The sequence below is a fragment of the Oncorhynchus clarkii genome, chromosome 6 (genome assembly GCF_045791955.1).
Source record: "Oncorhynchus clarkii lewisi isolate Uvic-CL-2024 chromosome 6, UVic_Ocla_1.0, whole genome shotgun sequence".
NCBI lineage: Eukaryota > Metazoa > Chordata > Actinopteri > Salmoniformes > Salmonidae > Oncorhynchus > Oncorhynchus clarkii.
Window position 1 is genome coordinate 66,426,952 of NC_092152.1, and position 15,041 is coordinate 66,441,992.

The 15,041-nt window shown below is 46.9% G+C and overlaps 1 protein-coding gene across 7 annotated transcripts in view; it reads right to left on the minus strand.

Annotated features, from left to right (window-relative positions):
- The window catches only part of LOC139411470 (E3 ubiquitin-protein ligase Arkadia-like), a 49,469-nt gene that overhangs the window by 5,278 nt on the left and 29,150 nt on the right, over positions 1 to 15,041 (minus strand). For 5 of the 7 annotated variants that reach the window (XM_071157889.1, XM_071157888.1, XM_071157883.1 and 2 more), the window contains exons 4-7: positions 6,078 to 6,235; positions 2,268 to 2,462; positions 1,769 to 2,121; positions 217 to 469 (exon numbers count right to left, since the gene is read on the minus strand). In XM_071157889.1, coding sequence (XP_071013990.1) covers positions 217 to 469; positions 1,769 to 2,121; positions 2,268 to 2,462; positions 6,078 to 6,235 — 959 coding nt within the window. The remainder of the gene's footprint in view (positions 1 to 216; positions 470 to 1,768; positions 2,122 to 2,267; positions 2,463 to 6,077; positions 6,236 to 15,041) is intronic. The other 2 variants (XM_071157890.1, XM_071157887.1) reach the window with 1 other exon arrangement.

Here is a 15,041-nt window from a genome sequence, read left to right on the forward strand (position 1 = left end):
ATAGTTACTGTATATATCCTAAAGGCTCACATGTTTAGTACAGTAGTATGCAGGTTCTGCATGGGAATAACACACTATAGTTACTACTGCAGCATTTCATTTTCCTATCAAATCAACACTTAAACAATAGAAACCACACAAATCTAACCCCAAAATAACTTCACCCACCAAAATAAAAGGCCATCTCCCTTTTGGTACAGATGTAGCTCTACTCACAGGAGGGGTGCATGAAGTGCCTGCAGGTGGATAGCTGTGGCTGTGGCTGAGGCTGGGCCACCATGGCTGAGCTGAAGGAGTCCACCACTGCGCTGGGCTGGCTGGGCCCTGGCCCTGTTGCATTCTGGGAGTTGTAGGCAGCGGGCCGAGACGTGGAGCCTGGACAGCACGGGTCAAAGGCTGAGGTGCCATGGAAACTACCGGCCCCGCTGCTCCGCAAGCCACTGTTGCTCAGGTCCACCGGTAGAGTCTGCTTGGGAGGGGAGAGACAGAGACAGGAGGGTTGGCGAGGAGGGGAATGAAAAGGAAAGTATAGGGGTGAGAGATACAGGGAGGGGAGGTATGGAGAGAGTAGAACCAGACTATGATGTTATGGTGCTATTGTCTGACTCTGATCTCTGTAGTGACAGAATATATAACTAACCAGTAGAACACTAAACTAAAACCACAGGGCTTCATGGTCCAGCCACCACAAAGCACAAGATACAAGTACAAGACAATGGGCTTCACAGTTTAGACTGCAGTAAACCGGCTGAGAAAATGCAATCTAGGTGATGGAGTTTCAAATCATAGTAGCAGCCCTCCCTCGTTGAATTATTCAAATAAATAATCATATTTAGACTGATGCATAAAACATGACTTATTCACCTTATGCAGGCAGTATGTCTCCTTTCTCTGAGCTGTAGCTGAGGGCGGTACCTACATGTAGGCCAAGCCCATCAAAGGGCACAGCATTTTGCCTCACCCATGAAACTACTTCCTCCTTTTCATGGTAGAGACCTGACGGCCCAGTTTTGAATACTTGCCCCAGCCCTGCATGAATTATGTAGGAATCAGAGAGTATCAAGACAGAGAGACGGAGGTCTATGGAGGGAGCCCCTAACCTGACCTGCAGACACAGCCCTCTCAACCCCAACCCAACTCATTACACTTTAACCACACACTGCACCACTTTGATGGTAAATAATACAATCCAGCAGCTCCTAACAATTAGCAGAATTTAAATGATTCAGCGGTGAATCTGGCTTCAAGGGAGGTTGCCAGCTAGATCCTTTGCAATGTTTTTGTTAAGATATCAGTTATTTGTCTGTTTCAGTTCCTATTCTGTTTTTTCCTTCTTTAATCACCTTGAATCTGATTCATTGGCAGATATTGATGGAGCCGTTTGTTTAGACACACAAAGACTTAGTCAAAGATACATTTGAATGCGATGGTGACATCTGCCAGGGAGAACATGGCTTGCATGGTTTACTAAAACTATAAATGATTCCTAATTTATCTCCAGCTATTGTGGGAGGAAAGGGCAGTCTTCTATCTCCTCAGATTCTATTCATTTAGCCTACTTTTATAGATTTTGGGCAAGAAAGAAAATATGATCAAATACTTTCATGACTTTAAAAAAAAATCTCATTTTAATATGGAATATATTTATAAAATGTTACTGCTATAAGAAATGCATAAATTCTCTGGTCGATATATTAAAGTTGGGGAAATCAAAAAAAGGAAGCAGAAGTAACAGCCAAACCTCCAATGTGTTGATGCTCAGGCCTACCTGGTCGTGGTATTGGGTGGAGCTGCTGCTGCTGACCCCTCCCCCTCTGCATGGTGCAGGCAGGGCAGTGGGCCTCTCTAGGGGGCAGCTGGGCTCAGGAAAGGGCAGAGTGGTTGGAGGTGGGTGCTGAGGCACATGGTGATGGTGGTGGTGGAAGTGGTGGGCGTGGCTGTGCTGCTGGGAGCCCGGCTGCTGGGGGGGCTGGGCCTGCAGGCAGCTGGAATGGCCCAGGGTCATGTGACCAGGGGAGGGCCCTCCGCAGGGGGAGTGCTGCGGGCAGCAGGAGGGTAACCTGGGCATGGCCGCGCCCCCACTCTCTCCTGCCACGCCAGACGATCCTCTTCTGCTCTCATCTGATAGAGATGGAAAACACCTTTAAGCTTCCCTCATTATTCATAGATGAGATTCCCATAGATGACCCACAGGGAAGATGAATAAACTTATAAAGGCACACAAGGTTGACATCATGGCTTTCTGGAGAGTCTATGGTCTGACTTACCCTCCGTGCCTGCAGCACCCCTTGGCCCCTGTGCCAGCGTGCTGTCTGGGGCTGGGCCTTGACCAGGGCAGCTGGTGGAGGGGCCTAGGGCATCGTGGGGCTCTGAGGTAGAGGTATGATGAGAGGAGGATGAAGAGGAGGAGCTGACAGTCTGAGGGTGAATGCTGTCAGAGGTGGATGGCACAACAGAGAGATCTGAGATAGGGAAAAGAGACAGGTAAACAGATTTAATAGGTGGGAATTCATTACGTAGCACACATCCATCTCTGTGTGTGTGTGTGTGTGTGTGTGTGTGTGTGTGTGTGTGTGTGTGTGTGTGTGTGTGTGTGTGTGTGTGTGTGTGTGTGTGTGTGTGTGTGTGTGTGTGTGTGTGTGTGTGTGTGTGTGTGTGCGTGCGTGCGTGCGTGCGTGCGTGCGTGCGTGCGTGCGTGCGTGCGTGCGTGCGTGCGTGCGTGCGTGCGTGCGTGCGTGCGTGCGTGCGTGCGGCAGGGTTTCCATTAGGAAAATGTGGCGGCGGACATTTGACCGGCAGCATTTTAATTTACCGGACATGTGAGAAATTTACCAGACCCATATGCATTGGGTGCATAACCTATTAGAGTGTCCACCCTCAGTGCTCAGAACGACAGAAATCACTAACAGAACACGCAAGTCAAGGAAGCAATGATGTGCCGTCCTCCTTACCAAATTCTGATGTGCACTTTAAAGAAGTTAGAATAACTGTCCACATCTACTTTTCCTCAGCCAACGAACAGCAAAATCACTAGCCTGTCAATCTACTATCCTCCACAGTAGAACAGTTGACCTATTCTATTGGTCAGCTTGTCGAGAAAGAAATTGCCTGTTCCAAACACTCTGGGGTAGTTGTGGGACGATAGATTCCAAATTCATTACAACCAGTAATGTCTAGGCTACATAAAACAAACCTTAAAAAGCAATGAGTCTGATGCAACAGACCAGAACGTTCAGCTTAAAATGTTGATCAACTATTATATGCGCACAATGCAGAAAGCTACACGGGAATGTTCGTTCAATAACCCAATTAGCGGGAAAACACTTGTCAAAAGGGCCCTGCACACGTGATTGCAGAAATTTAGAAAAAGGGGAGATGTAATATGCAACAACTTGCTAATATGACTAGGATTGTGCCTTGGAATACTGGACAATGAAAGAAAGTTGATATAAATGAATTGCCACCACGGATATGGTCTGATTTTGGCTCGGCTACTTTGAAGCAAGGTAAGAGATGCCTCATATGTATTAAAATGTTCAGGTTTCAAACAATTAAGTATGTTTTCAAAGTGCATACTGCCTCCAGCTAATTGCAAAGAGGTGTGTGACGCGCTGATGAAGTCTGCCTTCTGTTGCCTAAGCATTTACTGTTAGAGATGCTATAGCAGCAGCTCTCACGCTCTGACAGATTTTACACTCAAAGGCTCTGTATCTGTATGCTGTAGGCATGTGATAAATAAGATATTCCTACACAACGAATATACACAGCGTGAACAAGGTGAATCCAGGTGAAAACTATGATGTCACTTGTCAAATCCACTTCAAATCAGTGTAGATAAAGGGGAGGAGACAAGGCTTAAAAATCCTTCTTTAACCTAAGACATGTGTGCCATTCAGAGGGTGAATGGGCAAGACAAAATATTTAAGTGCCTTTGAACGGGGTATAGTAGCAGGAGCACCGGTTTGTGTCAAGAACCGCAACGCTGATGATGGATTTTTCACGATCAGCAGTTTCCCGTGTGCATCAAGAATGGTCCACCACCCAAAAGACATCAGGGCCAATTTGACAACTGTGGGAAGCATTGGAGTAAACATGGGCCAGCATCACTGTGGAACGCTTTCGACACCTTCTAGAGTCCATGCCCCGACGAATTGAGGCTGTTCTGGGGGTAAAATGGGGTTCAACTGAATATTAAGGTGTTCCTAATGTTTTGTACACTCTGTAAGCCTACTATACACACTGCAATTTTATCTGCTTTTCTATTTATTTATTTTTTTTAATCGCCCAAAAGCTGGCTATTACCGCCTAACGGAAACCCTGGTGTGTAGACTGGCTGCAGTGCCTTGGCAGCCAGGGAGAAGAAGATACCTCATTAGCATTCCACAGTGTGAGCTCCATCTGCTTTTCATACTCACAAATTAATTTCTCCTCCAAAGAAATGCAAATAGGCTCATATCTCACACTGCTCTGTTATTCTGTTATCAGTCACACGGTGCGAGACCATAAAGAGAATGCACCAAATTGGACTTTTAAGTCACACTAATGCTTTGGTCTGGTTTGCTAATGCCTCAGGTTAGAGGGCAAACTGGTCTGGGAAAACATAGCCATTAGCCAGAGATATGCAGGATGTTGGAATGGTAAAGCCATTACAAAAACAGTCAGTCCACACCTGATATATTCAAATTATAATAAATAGAATATAATGTGTTTTTCATTTAAATAAATAAAAACAAATGAACAACTAGACAGGGAAACTGAAACAAAGAACCCATTTTTAAAAAGGTGTATATGCAATGGCTTGGGGCTGTCATGAATGTATGAACTGAACTGGAGTAGGGCCTATACATCTGGTGAGAATAATGTACGTATATAAATTGGAGATGATTAAATACACAGCTCTTCAATGGACTTTGTAATTCAATGTAGGCTATACTCATCAGGAGTCGGCTGTATATCCCCTAAATCCAGAGTGAAACTCTTTACCCACAAAAGCTTTAACACCACCAGGTGCATTTCATTCCTTGTGCCTAATGCATCCACATTAACAATGAAGAGCATGCTTCTGGCTACTGCTCCAGTGGCTGGCATCACTGTGACATTTTATGATAGAATTGACAGTATGAAACGACATGCATCAGAAGTGCAATGGGTTGATATGTAAAAGCCAACCAATGAAAGAGCAGACGCTCTCAGGGGCACAGTCGCTATTAATATCCCTCCATTTGATGAAAAGATACAGATGAATCATTATTAAAACAGTGCTCGCTTACGGGAACATTTCAAATTGAATTGTGATGACAGGACAATTCTTATTCAAGTTAGCGACAGCCACTCACTCCCAGGTTTGGAGAGATGTGTGGAAGAAGCTAGCTAATCCTATTAAACAATAGAGTGTGAATGACAGTATTTCATTTGACATGTAATATTTCCCAACTCCCTACAGTGTTGAGCTGGATCATGTAAGAAAGCATTAGACTCATCAAAATCCACATTCATATGCTGTGCGACAGTCCGGCTATCGTATGCAGCATCTAGGAAAAAGCTGTTCCCCAATGTAAATGATTTTTACACACATAATCACCAGATCTATTTTTTTTCTGCCTCAAGAGTAAACTTGCTTCTCTGTATGTGTGTGTGAGAGAGAGTGAGACACAGACACACAGAGAGAGAGTGAGACACAGACACACAGAGAGAGAGAGTGAGACACAGACACACAGAGAGAAAGAGTGAGACAGACACACAGAGAGAGAGAGTGAGACACAGACACACAGAGAGAGAGAGTGAGACACAGACACACAGAGAGAGAGAGTGAGACACAGACACACAGAGAGAGAGAGAGTATTTGCAACCCTTTGTATGTTGTTCATATAAAAATGACTGTTCTTCTTAAGAGGACAAATGCCTCAGAGGACTACTGTAAACTCGCCTTTGTGTTGAAGGACGAATGAGCCTAGCTTTGAAAGAAAAGACAGTGGAAAAACAGAGGCCTGAGTCTAAGTCTATGACCTCTATGTGACTGTTGCATCATATAGTTCATCTCAGAGTGGTATTGCGGGTCGGCACGTCCTCATGCTCACCATCCTCATCCACTGTGAGGTCCACCACCTCCCCGGCGCTCTGGCGCAGAGGCTGGATGACGGTAGAGAGGCGGTGGCGGCCGCGGGGCTCCTGGGGCCGGTTCTGGGAGCAGCTGGGGCCCCAGTACATCCTGCCATGGCCCCCCACCGAGCGAGGCCTGTGGACACAAACACACAGCCAGTTAGCGAGGAAGGAGAGGAGAGGGGGGTAAACAACCAGATTAAACAAGGCTTCAGTTCAGACTGACTGGGACCACGCTGATAATGCCAGGTTATCTGGACCCTGGGCTACGGTATTGTAACAATTCTATGATATATTGCTGACCACACAGCCCTCTCACTGGAGACCAGTGGTCAGTGGACGAGACCCAGTCCATAGGACTTCATGGAGAAGTGAGAAAATCCAGACAACTCAGCCCGATTTTCCTCCCGAAGCAAATCTCTTGCTTTCCCAGCCTGATCGTCCTTTAAATAAATATATGATCCATTCCTCTCAAAAATTTTAGAAAAGGCTGTTGCGCAACAACTCACTGCCTTCCTGAAGACAAACAATGTATACGAAATGCTTCAGTCTGGTTTTAGACCCCATCATAGCACTGAGACGGCACTTGTGAAGGTGGTAAATGACATTTTAATGGCATCGGACCGAGGCTCTGCATCTGTCCTCGTGCTCCTAGACCTTAGTGCTGCTTTTGATACCATCGATCACCACATTCTTTTGGAGAGATTGGAAACCCAAATTGGTCTACACGGACAAGTTCTGGCCTGGTTTAGATCTTATCTGTCGGAAAGATATCAGTTTGTCTCTGTGAATGGTTTGTCCTCTGACAAATCAACTGTAAATTTCGGTGTTCCTCAAGGTTCCGTTTTAGGACCACTATTGTTTTCACTATATATTTTACCTCTTGGGGATGTCATTCGAAAACATAATGTTAACTTTCACTGCTATGCGGATGACACACAGCTGTACATTTCAATTAAACATGGTGAAGCCCCAAAATTGCCCTTGCTAGAAGAATGTGTTTCAGACATAAGGAAGTGGATGGCTGCAAACTTTCTACTTTTAAACTCGGACAAAACAGAGATGCTTGTTCTAGGTCCCAAGAAACAAAGAGATCTTCTGTTGAATCTGACAATTAATCTTAATGGTTGTACAGTCGTCTCAAATAAAACTGTGAAGGACCTCGGCGTTACTCTGGACCCTGATCTCTCTTTTGAAGAACATATCAAGACCATTTCAAGGACAGCTTTTTTCCATCTACGTAACATTGCAAAAATCAGAAACTTTCTGTCCAAAAATGATGCAGAAAAATTAATCCATGCTTTTGTCACTTCCAGGTTAGACTACTGCAATGCTCTACTTTCCGGCTACCCGGATAAAGCACTAAATAAACTTCAGTTAGTGCTAAATACGGCTGCTAGAATCCTGACTAGAACCAAAAAATTTGATCATATTACTCCAGTGCTAGCCTCTCTACACTGGCTTCCTGTCAAAGCAAGGGCTGATTTCAAGGTTTTACTGCTAACCTACAAAGCATTACATGGGCTTGCTCCTACCTATCTCTCTGATTTGGTCCTGCCGTACATACCTACACGTACGCTACGGTCACAAGACGCAGGCCTCCTAATTGTCCCTAGAATTTTTAAGCAAACAGCTGGAGGCAGGGCTTTCTCCTATAGAGCTCCATTTTTATGGAACGGTCTGCCTACCCATGTCAGAGACGCAAACTCGGTCTCAACCTTTAAGTCTCTACTGAAGACTCATCTCTTCAGTGGGTCATATGATTGAGTGTAGTCTGGCCCAGGAGTGGGAGGGTGAACGGAAAGGCTCTGGAGCAACGAACCGCCCTTGCTGTCTCTGCCTGGCCGGTTCCCCTCTTTCCACTGGGATTCTCTGCCTCTAACCCTATTACAGGGGCTGAGTCACTGGCTTTACTGGGGCTCTCTCATGCCGTCCCTGGAGGGGGTGCGTCACCTGAGTGGGTTGAGTCACTGATGTGGTCATCCTGTCTGGGTTGGCGCCCCCCCCCCCTTGGGTTGTGCCGTGGCGGAGGTCTTTGTGGGCTATACTCAGCCTTGTCTCAGGATGGTAAGTTGGTGGTTGAAGATATCCCTCTAGTGTTGTGGGGGCTGTGCTTTGGCAAAGTGGGTGGGGTTATATCCTTCCTGTTTGGCCCTGTCCGGGGGTGTCCTCGGATGGGGCCACAGTGTCTCCTGACCCCTCCTGTCTCAGCCTCCAGTATTTATGCTGCAGTAGTTTATGTGTCGGGGGGCTAGGGTCAGTTTGTTATATCTGGAGTACTTCTCCTGTCCTATTCGGTGTCCTGTGTGAATCTAAGTGTGCGTTCTCTAATTCTCTCCTTCTCTCTTTCTCTCTCTCGGAGGACCTGAGCCCTAGGACCATGCCCCAGGACTACCTGACATGATGACTCCTTGCTGTCCCCAGTCCACCTGGCTGTGCTGCTGCTCCAGTTTCAACTGACCTGAGCCATAGGACCATGCCCCAGGAATACCTGACATGATGACTCCTTGCTGTCCCCAGTCCACCTGACTGTGCTGCTGCTCCAGTTTCAACTATTCTGCCTTATTATAATTCGACCATGCTGGTCATTTATGAACATTTGAACATCTTGACCATGTTTTGTTATAATCTCCACCCGGCACAGCCAGAAGAGGACTGGCCACCCCACATAGCCTGGTTCCTCTCTAGGTTTCTTCCTAGGTTTTGGCCTTTCTAGGGAGTTTTTCCTAGCCACCGTGCTTCTACACCTGCATTGCTTGCTGTTTGGGGTTTTAGGCTGGGTTTCTGTACAGCACTTTGAGATATCAGCTGATGTACGAAGGGCTATATAAAAACATTTGATTTGATTTGATTTGATATGAACAACAGTTCATTTTATGATGTCATTTATCATGTAGTAAAAGGGAAAGTTGAAGCGTTGTCATTTGGAGACAGGGGACTGTCCACAGTGCTTTTTCTGTGTGTTGAGTCCAAATCAGCTCACTTTAATGGAACACCTGGCTGGAATGTAAATAAGAGCCAGCTGACATGAGCACAAGCGCTGCAGCTAATTCATACAGACAGTCTACACACAGCCGTGCGCATGAGACACACACACAGCTGTGCAAACCTTTGAGAACCACACAGAAAGATCATGTTTGTATCACACACATGGTTTCATCCACCACACCCACTAAACTCCAAAACAACTTTGTGGAAAACACAACTCAACCCACAGAAACACCTCTACCTCATTTAGCCTCATCAACCACGCATATTTGCACAAGTCACAACCATTGTGCATCATTGACTGCGCTCTCTTTCCTCTCTCCCTTTCGCAGTCGTCCTCTCTCGTTCTTCCTGCCTTCCTCTCTCTCGTGTGATGTGGGAGTCTAGAGAGTGTCAGTGTGCTGTAAAGCAGGATGAGAGGGGGGAGCCTAGGGGATAGAGTGCCTGCCGTAAAGCAGCCTGTCATGGAGACATGAGGCTGGGGAAGAGAGAGAGAGCAGTGAACCAGGCCTGAGGGCCAAGATCAGGCTGAGGGAAGGGGAGAGCCAAGAGCAGAGAGGCCCTTGCTCCTCTCAACAAATGGCTGCTGCTGGAACCTCTAAACCACAGGTTGCATCATTAAAACAATAAGATTACAGACAAGCATGGTGGGCTGCTGCTATTCCAGTGTGTGTGTGTGTGTGTGTGTGTACAACAATAGCAAGAACATGTAGGCCTAAGAAGTCCTTCTAATAAGCAGGCGTGAGTGTCCCCACTCACACCACTCAGCAGAGGAAATGCCATTCTAAGGAAGGCAACAAAAACCTATTAGTGCAACTTCTGGTGTTGGCAATGCAGAAAAAAGGAAGAAAAGCCTCCATGGCCTGTCCCATAGGGCAGGGCAGTTCACACACACACACACACACACACACACACACAGAGCAGTGAAGGTGGTACACACAGAGAGATAGTACAGGAGGTGTGGCTTGATTGCACTGTAATTGGCACCTGCTCCTCCTTTCTCCCACCTCGGGGCCCAGGGAGCAGTCTAGCCCACCTCGGGGCCCAGGGAACAGGCTAGCCCACCAGGGACAAGCACCTAATTACCCACAACATAGACCTGGGATTATTTTGTAAATACCTGTTTACCACCATGGTCTCTGAGGGGTGGAGGTGAGGGGAAAACAGAACACAGTAAACATGAACACTGTGGGAACTGGGGGCTTGGCAGGACCACGATTTTGCCATCTCCACGCGTACTCTGCCAAATGCCTGAGGGCTTAGAGAGGGCTCGACAGTGGGGTAATGTGGGGCTAACTGCTAGGATGGGATCTATGGACTGTTTACAAACTGGGCTATGGTACGGGGGGGGGGGGGGGGGGGGGCAAGACAGAAGTGCAAGCTGCATGTTCTGCACCAAAATCCAAAGCCTCCACTAATACTGAATATGGCACGCATGCAGACTCACACCCTCTATCCCAACCATTGGCCTCTATGCTCTGTAAAGATCTTTCAGCGGAAAACCGTCATTGCCAACCCTGTCACGCGCGTGGCAAATTGGAGATTCATGTGCTTAGACAAACATTATGGATCACACCTGGTTCAGTCCTCTGAAAAGTTATCTACAAAACCTAAAAGATTCATACTGATAAGAACTGAACATATCAAATAAATATATGTTTTGTGGAATTAGCACAGATTGTCTGTATGTTTATTTCACTTCATGTACAGTGTAGAATGGAGATAATTATCTCTAACATTTTTCTTAGCACATGCCCCCAAGTCTCTATAGTAGAGGAATACTTGTCATTTCTGATTATACTTTTGGTGACGTGGATCATAGTTACAGTGTATCAGGTTGCGTGACCCTCGTAATGTTACGTGGAAAATACAACTAACAGAATTAAATGTATATTACACGCGCACAAATGCGACCAGTTATTTTTCGTATTTGCATTTCTTTCACTAGCAAATGAACTGCTGGCACTTTAGAGCCCACTGAATGTCCATCTTATGTTCGCTAACGTTAGCTTGAAACAATTAGTGTTAACCTTTCCACAACACACGGAGTGGAAAAGGGATTTGTCCACGTGTTTCCGTACAGCTGACAGTCGGCAAACTCAGCATCACAACAAACAGGAGGCGGGGCAGACACAGGGTAGCTACGTCCAATAATGATGTATTCATATCCATGTCCGTTGACACAAACTCTGTACATGTATGTGTGTTGCAGCTCGAGAATCGGGATGTCTGCATTACTCATCCTGGTGCCCTTTGACCTCTACACCCAGTACTCCTTGCTACACCTCCCCCTTCAGAAACAGCCCTTCTCTGCATTCTCCTGCAAGCCAGGGCATCTCTGGGAGGTGCAGGCAGAGATGGGGAGATACAAATACACACACACACAACTAGCTACACTCTGTTCATTCACTTCCCGGAAATACCTAGGGAGAATATCGTCAACCTAGCATGAAGAGAGGGAGAGAAGGAAGATAGAGGGAGAGAGAGAGCCATGGGAGGGACAGAGATCAAGGGAGAGAGATAGATAGAGAGCGAAGGGAGTGAGGGATATCTACAGGGGGAGAGAGAGGGAGCGATACAGCAAAAGAGTGGAGGGAGGGAGGAAGAGTGATAGAGCAAGTGAGTGCCAGAGAGAGGAGGGGGATGGAGAGAGGGGGAGAGAGAGCAATGCTTATGTAAACCCATCTGTATCACACTCCAAATACTTACAAGTTCTCAGAAAAATACAGCCTATTTCTTAGAGGGCCCTTACTGATCTCTTCCCCTCCCCCTTACTGATCTCTTCCCCACCCCCTTACTGATCTCTTCCCCTCCCCCTTACTGATCTCTTCTCTTGTCCCCCTTACTGATCTCTTCTCCCCCCCTTACTGATCTCTTCCCCTCCCCCTTACCCCCCTTACTGATCTCTTCTCTCCCCTTACTGATCTCTTCTCTTCCCCCCCCTTACTGAGCTCTTCTCTTCCCTCCCCTTACTGATCTCTTCTCCCCCCCTTACTGATCTCTTCTCTTGCCCCCCCCCTTACTGATCTCTTATCTTGCCCCCCCCCCCTTACTGATCTCTTCCCCTCCCCCTTACTGATCTCTTCCTCTCCCCCTTACTGATCTCTTCCCCTCCCCCTTGCTGATCTCTTCTCTCCCCCTTACCGAGCTCTTCTCTTCTCCCCCCCTTACTGATCTCTTCTCTTGCCCCCTTACTGATCCCCCCCTTACTGATCTCTTCTCCCCCCCTTACTGATCTCTTCTCTTGCCTCCCCCTTACTGATCGCTTATCTTGCCCCCCCTACTGATCTCTTATCTTGCCCCCCCTTACTAATCTCTTCTCCCCCTCTTCTCCTGCCCCCCCCCCCCCCCCTTACTGATCTCTTCTCTTGCCTCCCCCTTACTGATCTCTTATCTTGCCCCCCCTACTGATCTCTTATCTTGCCCCCCCTTACTAATCTCTTCTCCCCCCTTGCTGATCTCTTCTCCCCCCCTTGCTGATCTCTTCTCTTCCCGCCTCCCCCTTACTGATCTCTTCTCCCTCCCCTACTGATCGCCCCCCCCTTACTGATCTCTTCGCCCCCCCTTGCTGATCTCTTCTCTTCCCGCCTCCCCCTTACTGATCTCTTCTCCCTCCCCTACTGATCGCCCCCCCCCCTTACTGATCTCTTCCCACATGAATGTTTCTGAAAATGCCAGGCACATTTAGCCTCATCAACTCCTGGATAATGCCTTTTAAAATAAGTCACAGTGCACAACCAGACTAAATCTACAGAGGAGCACTGTCAGGGAACAATCAATCACAGGCAAGCTAATCGCGTGTCTGTGGGACAGAGGGAACATGGGAGAAATTAACAGGGCCACTAAAGCTCCAGTCAGTCAAGCCAAGTGGGTTAAATTCTCCATTGGGGTTCCAGACCTGCAGAATGGGCTCACTGAGATGGTGAGCCCAGAGAGAGTGGTCAGATGAGCTGGCCTCTGGAAGAGGGGCTTGGCTTCACTGCTAAAAACAACCAGAGGCATGTGGCCTGCTCCCCAGTGCAGCTCTTCTCTGGGTATGCTATGCACCATGCAGAGCTATAGAGAGACTCTGTCTGGCCCCCTGCTATTCCACTCCACAGCAGCCTGAACTGGTCTCTAAACCTGTTCTTTAACCGCTCATCCACGCTACTACACAACAGTATGTTATTACTCTTCTTGTTCCTCTTCTCGCGCGCGCGCACACACACACACACACACACACACACACACACACACACACACACACACACACACACACACACACACACACACACACACACACACACACACACACACACACACACACACACACACACACACACACACACACACACACACACACACACACACACACACACACACACTCATTTTCCTGAGATTTTAAGACTTGATGCTATTAACCCCCTCCCCCTGCCTAGAAAACCCCCCGGCTTTCCCCCACTCCCTGCATTCCACTCACAGCACACACACAGAGAGCTGGGACCCTGGAGATGAGTCACGTCGACGGTCAGAGCATGAGAGAGAGAGCGCCACCAACTGACCTTAGGTTTCACACAGAGGGTCCCATTCTGGGAACAGCCAGACACTACTCAACACTTCATTGCACTGCCCTACATACAGAACAAATATCCTACATCTAAAAACCCACCCTTGAAAACAACATGATCACGTTCCTTGCAGACAGTATATGTATTATATGATAGATACTGTAGGTCAATATGGGATAATATCATAGGACTCTAACTGGTCAGATATGGAGTTGCCTATTTTAGGGTTGTTTGTAGAGTGTGGAGGGGGCTCCTCTCATCCTGATAATAATGGGAAGTGATGCCACATGACTGGTCATACCAGAGAGACAGAGGCTTCTAGAACCTTCTCTGGCCCCAACGGGCCTGTTTAGACAGAACACGCCATGACATGGCTGTGCTGTGTACCTCCTCTCTAGACATCATAGAGGAGGCCATATTTGGCTGATTATCTTCCTGAAAGCATAATGACCGGGATTGACAAAACATAAGCTTATGGCTAACAATGCTAGCATGCTATGGATTACATTAGTAAGGAGCATAATTACACAAGGTGGATTAGCTAGCTAGTAAAGAGTATGGAACCAACCAATCCCCTAACATGCAAATGAATGACACGGCCTCATTAAGTTTGCATTTATGTAGCCAGCTGAGTATTTACTGAAGCAAATTAGTGATTCATTCAAGGACACAGCAGCTGGGAGGCTCACCTGGGATTACTAGCAGTCTCCATCTCCTCTCCAATCAGCCATCCATTACCCAGATAAATAAGCTTTACTACCTTACTTACAACCTGAACATCTGCATGTCATTCAGATGAAATGGAAAAAACATGAAAATGCACTGGGCTCATTGGGCTGGCCACTCCTGATATCTTTAGACCTATTTGTGCACATCTAGTGATTGGTGACAGGCACAGGGTTGAGAGAATTTGCCTATTCAGTAAACCTGCACAATGTTGCTTGTTGAAGTATTTTTAAGTGTCAAAACAGGGTTTTGACCTGCAATGGGATAAAAAGGATACATAAAATCACCTATGTAGGTTTATTTTGTTTACTTTACACCCCAGATACCTAGCCATTAAATACAAGCAGGGGCAACCCCTCATTCAGGGCGGTTTTGAGCTCCACCTGTTTTGCTTTTTTGTTGTTGCCTGTTTTGCATGTTATTTTGGCATTAATACGTGTCACATATCAGTTCACAAACAACGTAAAAAACTAAAATATAATTGAGTTAATAAACCGGCATACAAAGTTGGTCTCTTTTTTGCTTTCTTGAGTAGGGCAGTTCCAAAATTCAGGGGATTCAGCCTAGCTCAGTGGTTTCTGTGGTGGTGGGGCAGCCAGAGGAAAATACGTAGCTAAGGGGTTGGTAGTGTTCTCAAGTTGCGCCGTGATTGGCTCAGTGTTCTGTCACGCATGGGGAAAC